This window comes from Equus caballus, unplaced genomic scaffold, assembly GCF_041296265.1.
Source record: "Equus caballus isolate H_3958 breed thoroughbred unplaced genomic scaffold, TB-T2T haplotype2-0000440, whole genome shotgun sequence".
NCBI lineage: Eukaryota > Metazoa > Chordata > Mammalia > Perissodactyla > Equidae > Equus > Equus caballus.
In genome coordinates, this window is record NW_027222395.1 from 433,018 (window position 1) to 440,948 (window position 7,931).

The 7,931-nt window shown below is 54.6% G+C and overlaps 1 protein-coding gene across 23 annotated transcripts in view; it reads right to left on the reverse strand.

The window, feature by feature from the left end:
- The window catches only part of LOC106781149 (olfactory receptor 2AE1-like), a 139,575-nt gene that overhangs the window by 32,165 nt on the left and 99,479 nt on the right, over positions 1 to 7,931 (reverse strand). For 19 of the 23 annotated variants that reach the window (XM_070259564.1, XM_070259566.1, XM_070259569.1 and 16 more), the window contains one exon: positions 1,984 to 2,157. In XM_070259564.1, the coding sequence (XP_070115665.1) occupies positions 1,984 to 2,157 (174 nt within the window). Of the gene's footprint in view, positions 1 to 518; positions 1,687 to 1,983; positions 2,158 to 6,655; positions 6,990 to 7,931 lie in introns of those variants that run through there. The other 4 variants (XM_070259588.1, XM_070259587.1, XM_070259592.1 and 1 more) reach the window with 2 other exon arrangements.

The following is a 7,931-nucleotide window of genomic DNA, read 5'->3' on the forward strand; positions in this document are numbered from 1 at the left end:
TGGCCTCATCCCTGGTCCCACCCTCCACCTCCCTAGCCCACTTTGGCCTCCCAATGCCCCTCCCGGCCTCTAACTCTCCTGAGCTGAGCAGCCTGACCTGCTGACCAGGACAGAGGATGAGGAGGGCCCGCACAATCCTGCCTGCTCTCTCTCCCTCCAAACCCCATCCTCCAGGCAGGAAAGCACATCTAGGGCAGTGCACAGAGTCACGGGGACCACCTCGAACGTGCTCCGTCCAGGGCTCGTTCTCAGCTGCATGCGCAGGACCCGCTGGACCTCGTGTGAGCAGAAGGGACTTTGACAAGGTATGGCGGAGGCCTCGTGGAAGGTGCCAGAGCTCTAAGCCTGGGGCTGGGGGCTTTAGAGAAGGTCATTGAGCACAAAGCAGAGCTAGGGTCCTCTAGCAGTGACCCTTGCCTCAGGCTCTGTGCCAGCCCCTGGTCCACACAGCCAGCAGACTCTGCTTCTGGGAGGGAGGGGCTCTGCTTAGTAGGGATGAGGGAGAGAGCCCTGGGCACCTTGGCAAGGGACTGCCATTCGAGCCTCGCTTTCCTCCCCTGTGCACTGGGCTGGCAGCCGACCTGCCGTGGTGGTGTGAGACAAGTTCACGGAGGCTGCACTTGGAGTGGCTGCTCCTTCGAAGAGCTCCACAGCTACTAGCTCCCATGATGAGGAATCCCAGGAGGAGAACTGGGCCGGGGGCCTGGATCCCACCCGGACTGGCAGACCGTCATGGCACCGGATGGGGTGGAGAAAGTTATTCCAGAGGAACAAAGGAGTCAGAGCGAGTCCGGCATGCCTGGTGGGAGAACAGAGTGGGCAGAGGCCAAGGGCCCCAGGGGCTCTCCTGGGGGTGACGTCAGCAGGATCGGCTCCTGGGCATGAGCTCAGACCACACCTCTGTTCGCCACATGAGCTGTCTCTCCGAATCCTCCTGGCAGCCCAGTGGGGCACGAGGGATTCTGGTCTTCAATTCACTGATGAGGAAAGCGAGGCTTAAAGAGACTGGGTCCCTCTGTGCCCAACAGAGGAGCAGAGCCAGGACTGGAAGCCAGTGCCTGTTAGAGCCCATGGGCCCCCCTGACCAGGAACGACCTCTTTTCCCTAAAGTCCTGACAATCTTTGGTGCTGGTGCCCAGAGAGACCTCATCCTGTGGGGGGATAGGCTGGTCCTGGTCCTCGGAGAGCCCACAGTGTCTGTGGCTGGCCAACCTGGTCACCACCCCAGCCCCAGGCAAACGGGATGGCCCTGGGCCTCGAGTTCAGTGAGGGCTGGAGGCCGGAATGGGGCAGGCCCCAGGAGAGACAGGAGCCCTGAGCTCCAGGAGGTTGCAATGTGGGACACTGGGCAGAATGACCCCGGGCCGGAGAGACAGGGGTCCTGGGCGATGCTCAGCCTTTCTCTAGCTGGCGACTGCAGGGGAGGCCCTGAGCCTCAGCTTCCCCTTCTGCGCAATGAGGAAATGACTGGGCCTCGTGACGGGCTCTTGGGAGACTCCGCTGAGGAAGGACTTGTGGATCTCTTGCCTGGTGTCCGGAGCGCATTGGGAACCACCTGCCAGGCTGTCACAGTGGTCCTCCTGGGTGCAGGGTCCAGGGAGTCCCTCCTCGGCTTCCCTCCTGCTGCCCTGTCCCCAGGAATAGCCAGCATTCCTTGAGGTGGAGCTGAAGAAGATCCAGGCAACTCTGTGTTGCAGGTGACAGGGGCTCAGAGCCAGAAGGACAGCTGGACACGTTCCATGCCGCTGTCCAGGGCCTGCCCTGTGACACCGGAGCCCACCAGAAATCAAGTCTCCTCCTCGGTGGATCCCAGCTGCTGTGGCTTTAGGCACTCCCTCACTCATTCACTGAGGCTTTCATTCCCTCCTTCCTTCCTTCACTCACTCACTCAGTCATTCATTCATTTCTACTCTCACTCATACCTTTCACTCATTCAGCCCAAATCCTCTGGTCCCTGCTGTGCACCCAGCAATGTGACCTCACCAGTGAGTGTGATCCGGCGTGACCCTTGTCCCCGCGGTTCACATCTGCTGTGTGACATGGAAGACGGCCATCTCTCGGGTGAGGGGGAGTGATGAGCACCAGCAATCCGCTTCTGAACAGAGAGGCCAGTCATGCACAGGAAAGAATGGAGAGAACACGTGCACGGCTCCTCTGCTAGAACAAGAAAAGAAGGAAAAGTTAGGACAAAGAAATATGCCCTATGTTGAACAAAACATGGGCTCTGATTACAAGTGTGCACTGATTCCTAAAACCAACAAAGAAGAAATTCAATGGATTGGGGCTTGGTGACACCATTTTTCTGACCAACAATGGCATTTGAGGAAACATCTTCTAGGGCTCACACTTTTCCTAAGGCCTCTTTCACCTCCTAGCACTTCAATCTTCCTCCTCGGAAGCCTCTGTCCTGGTCCCTCCTCATCCAATGGCTCCTCTGCTGCTCGGGGGCCTGCCCTGCGAGGCCACCCTCATCCATCCGGGACTGTCCCTGCCATTGGGACAGGCTGCCCGCATTCCCCCCTGGGTCTCATGAGCTCCTGCTTCTTTTGCAAGGCTGGCACTTTCACTTAGGATCACTTGGCGTCTTTCTTTGCAGTGGTTTGCATCGTCACACACTGGGTCCCCCCGATGACTCCCTGAGGGAGGCCATTTGTCAGCATCTTCCAGGCGAGGAAGCTCAAGTCCAGCAGGCTGTACAGCCTGTCCAGAGACACGGCCAGTGTGGCGTCTCAGCAGAGTTTGGTACCCATGCAGAGGAGGATGGAGGGGAAATTGTTTGCAGGTCTTCCCAGGAAGCCTGAAGGAGGACGCGGGGAATGAGCCTGGAGGATTAAAGCCCTAGCGGGGCCTGAAGAACCAGCACCACTGTGGTGAGCATCACTCTGTCCCAGCAGGAGACCAGGTCCTGCCTGGACTGGCTCGGTCCCCTCAGGTGGAGGGAACACCCCAGGGCATTCCTGCAAAAGGCCGCACAGCCTTGCAGGAGAGGAAGGGCCCATGGGGCAGGAGAGCCCTCAGGCAGGGAGGAGGGATGCAGGCACTGCAGGGGGCCGCTATCAGTCTCCTGGGCACTGGCTCCCAGCTGCAGGGGCACTCAGGTGGGCTGAGGGAACAGGAGTGCGACCACAGCAGTGTCTGCGGCTGGGCTCTCCACAAAGGTCCCGCCCTTCTGCCCAGAGAAAGACTCATCTGCATGGCATTTGTCCTTCCAACACAAAGTGGGGTCCAAGACCACCCCTCCACCCCACCTGCCCGATTCCTTTCCACTCATCTCAAGTGACAAGCAATTCCGAATATTTGATTGGTGTTGGATGCCCAGATACAGTGGTTTTTGGGGCCCACGTTGTAACCTTGCTGGCATTTTCAAGATCTCAGGATTTTGATGCAAAACAGGAAAATGCTGAGGACCCCAGAGAGCTTTCCGGAAGCAAAAAGCTTTGCAGTACTGCCTTCCCACCAGCTCTTCTCAAAATCCTCCAGGCCCCGGAGTCTCCATCTTGGGTGCTCAGATTGCTGGAAGGATGTGCCTTCCAAACGTCCTCAGGGTGGGCTGGCAAGACAAACGGAATGGTGGAGCGAGGAATTCAGCAAATCCGCCTCCCGCACAGCAATGACCATCCTGGAGAAGCTGGCAGAAAACCACCAGGTCAGCACTCTGCCAAGAGACCGAAGGCACACAGCCCACTGAGGAGCACCTGAGGCTGAGGGAGACCAATGAGAGTCTGTGGTGTTTTCACCCAGGGCAGCTCCCGACCCCACACCCTCAGTGTCAGGGCCCTGTGACAATGGCAGGCCTGAAGGCGGCTGCTTCCCTGTCAGAAGTTGCCTACTTGGTTTCTGCACGGGTGGGGAATCCCCAGCCCCTGAGCATTTCTGGAAACTGTAGCCATCTCAGCGGCAAGCTGCCATGGAAGATCAACTTTGTAGCTGCCTGAGGTTGGATCCAGAACAGAGCCACAAACTAGCCAGAAAGTGGAGAGGGAGAACCAGGCAGTGAGACAGACACAAGGACTTGATGGGCTCCACGCATCCCTGGGGGTCTGGACGGTTTTGCGCACGTGCAGGCCTGTACACACTCAGGAGAGACCAGGCAGGTGCGCATTGTGGGGAGGGTTAGAGACCTGCCACCAGCCCAGGCCTTGGCCCCAGGCCTTTCTGCCTCCCAGAGGGTCCCAGCTGTCTGAGGGGCAAAGCCCAGCCCTGTGGGGTCCCTGTCCTCTCTGGGGCTCGCATGCAGAGAGGCCTTCCCACCTGGAAACTTCTCCCTGGTCTTCTTCAGAGGGTGAGCCGAGGGGCTCTGAAGGTAGAGAAGGTGGGGAGCAGGGAGGAGAGGCTCCTGAGGCCTCAGCCCTCCTGGGACAGGAAGAGAAGGACCTGGGAGTGGGGAGGGGGACCCTGCTTTCTCGGCCCTCAGTCCCCCTCTGTGTACACCTCCCTCTGAGGAGATGGAGTCCAGGAAAACCTGGAGAGCAGAGCTGGTCCCGATGAGTAACACTCCCAGGGAGGAGGATCGGAGCTCAGCCCAGGACGAGCCCAGGGAGGAAGCGAGCCTTTCACCGCGGGACACTCCACTCACGGTCAGTGTGGCCCTGGCAGGCATGCATGTCACTGCCTGTCCGACACACCCCTGTGGAGCCGCTCAGTGGGCAGGGACTGGCCTCTGACCGACAGAGCACAGCACAAGCGATAGATCAGCCCTCCAGATCTCATTCCCCAGGCTGTCCTTCCCACTTCCTCCCGCTCTTATGTTCCCTCCTCTCTCTCCCTTTGTTTCTCTCTCTCTCTCAGTCTCTCTTACCCATGGACCTGGGGACCATGCATGGATGTCCTGAGCTCCCCTATGTAGAGGCCACATAGGGATGAACCAGGGGCATGCCCTGACCAACAGGGAGAAAGGAGCTCAGCTCTCAGTGAAGCTGATCATGACCACGCCCACGGGAGTGATCTCCATAGCAAATCTTACCCTAGCACAGCCTCAGTTGAGGCCACAGCCCCAACCTGCAAGACGCCAGGAGGCAGAGACTCCAGCTCAGCGGTGCTGGCGTCCCTGGCCCACAGAGATGGCGAGATCGTCAGTATTTGTAGTTGAGAGGTGCAGGGTTGGGAGCAATGGAGTCCAGGAGGAGCAGATCCCTCGCGCTGCCTCCCAGGCCCTGGGTCTGGCCTGCCCTCCTCCCTCCGCTCTCCTCCAGGCTCTCTGCAGCCACACTGCCAGCCTTTCCAACCTCCTCTGGCAAACTCACTTAGGCCTGCATGTCTCTGCACCAGCAGTGCCCTCTCCCTGGCACACTGCTCCCGGCATGTGCAGGGCTGGCTCCTCCTGTCACTCTGCTCACAGCCAATGTCACCCCGGGGAGGCCTTTCATACTCTCCTACCCTGTGAGACCCCAGTCCTCCCTGCAGGACACTCTTTCTTGTCGTTCCAGTTCATGCTCTTCTCTTTCACATGTCTCGGATGTGGTGCTTTTGCCCGTCTCCCTCCAGACTGAGCTCCTGGGGCTCAGGGACCACTAGGCACTTTTTAGCACCACCCCAGGGCCGACCAGGGCTCCTGGCCCAGGGTGAGGGCTTGGCACACAGCTGCTCGATGAGTAAACAGGGGGATCTTCGGTTTCTCCTTCCTGCTTTTGACCTGCTGCAATGGTGGAGACGAACGCTAGTAATAGGAGGTGCAAGCGGGTTCTGAGGCGGGGGGATGGGCAGCGTGACTTCCACATGACTCCTCCTTTGTTCAGTTGCTCCAGCACAGCTCAGTGGGCCCCCCTGACACTGGAGGTTCCCCCCAGTGGCCAGTACTGGACAGAAGCCACGGCAGGGACAGCACAAAACCACACATTCACCTCTACTGGGGCTTCTCAAGACGGTGGCTCTGTAGGTTCTCGGTGGGACCTACGACACCAAGGACAGTATGAGGGGCTTTGGAAGCTTCCTTCCCCCCGCCCATGTATTCATTCATCGGCGTCATCTTCACTCACGAGGCATCCTTGCCTCAGCTAGGACAATGACTCACCTCGACTTCCAAAAGAGCACCCCAACAAAAACCATCTTTCCTTCTACTTTGGCCTTGCTGCACGGTGCTCTGGCATGTCCTTCTCTAGCCCAATCCTCATCCACCAAAGCCCCTGAACCTCTCCCTAATCCACAGGCCTGCAAGGTCTGGGAAGCATTATCCCAGGGTCTTGGAGCGTAGTGGGTCATTGATGGAGAGCCAAAGCCTACAGACACTTTGCAGTCATGTGGATCACTGACTTCAAGCATCCTAATTTATACAGGAGACACTGTGGCCTCTCTCCTCTAGCCCCTGTCTACACTCAGGTGTGTGGGGTCCTGGAAGTTCCAGATGCCCACAGAGGTTGGTAACTTTCCATTTGAAGATCCTTCACTTAATCCCACTGGGATAGCGACTTTTACCATGAAGGTAACACATATACAGGCTCTGGGGACTAGGATGTGGACATCTTTGGTGACAGCCATTACCAAGCCTACTCCATGGGAAAATTGATCATCACCAGGGTTGCAGTCAAGGAGCAGGGTAACCCTAGGGAGAGATGTGTCCTCAATAGACACTGCCAGGGGAGTGACAGAGACAGAAGTGCAGGGAGTGCCGTGGGGTAGCATCTTCCATAGTGTGGCCTGGGGAGGTTTCTCTGAGGAGTTGATTTAAATATGTTTTATTTATATATTAATTTCCATACCAAAAAATTCACCATTTTAAAGTGTATAATTCACTCTGAATAGAGAACACAATGTTGAATGAGAAGAACAAAGTTGGAAACTACTTGACTTCAAGACTTACTAGAAAGCTACAGTAATCAAAACAGTGTGATATTGGTGAAAGAAACGACAAATCAATCAATAGAACAGAATAGAGAGTCTAGAAATAAACCCACAGGAATATAGTCAACTGAGAATTGACAAAGGAGCAAAGGCAATACACTGGAGCCAAGATCAGATCTTCAATCAATGCTGCTGGAACAATGGACATCCACCTGCAAAAATATGAATCTGGACACAGATCTTACACCCTTCACAAAAATTAACTCAATATAGATCATGCATCTAAATGTAAAATGGAAAACTCCAAAACTCTTAGAAGATAACATAGGAGAAAACCAAGATAACCTTGGGTATGTTGATGATTTTTTAGACACAACTCAAGGCACAATCCATGAGAAATGGATAAATTGGACTTCATTAAAAGTAAAAAGTTTCTGCTCTGTGAAAGATGATAACAAGGGATTGAGAAGATAAGTAACAGACTACGGTAAAATATTTGCAAAAACACATCTCATAAAGGACTGATATAGGAAATGCATAGAGAACACTTAAAACTGAATAATAAGGAAACAACCAACCTCATTAATCAATGAGTGAAAGATCTGAACAAATGCCTAAGTGGTTGCTGAAGATTGATGAGGGCAGGAAGAGGGGTGAATCTGCAGAGCACAGAGGATTTTTAAGGCATTGAAAATACTCTGTATGATAGCCTAAAGATGGATACATCTTATTCTCTTGTCCAGAGTTATAGAATGAACAAGGCCAAGAGTGAACGTTAAGGTAAACTATGGACTTGGGGTGAGTATGATGTGCTAATGTAGGCTTATCAATCATAACACATTTACCACTCTTGTGGGACATGTTGAAAATGGGGGAAGCCATGCATGTGTGGAGGCAGGGGGCACATGAATAATTTCTGTGCTTTCCCCTCAATTTTGCTGTGAACTTAAGACTGCTCTAAAAAATAATCTTAAGTTTTAAAAAGCGTATAATTCAGTGGTTTTTAATATATTCACAAGGTTGTGCAATCATCGATGCTAATTCCAGAATATGTTCATTACCATAAAAAGGTTCCTCATACCCATTAGCAGTCATACTCCATACTTCCTTCCCCCCAGCCACTGGCATTCATTAATCTACTTTCTGTCCTTCTG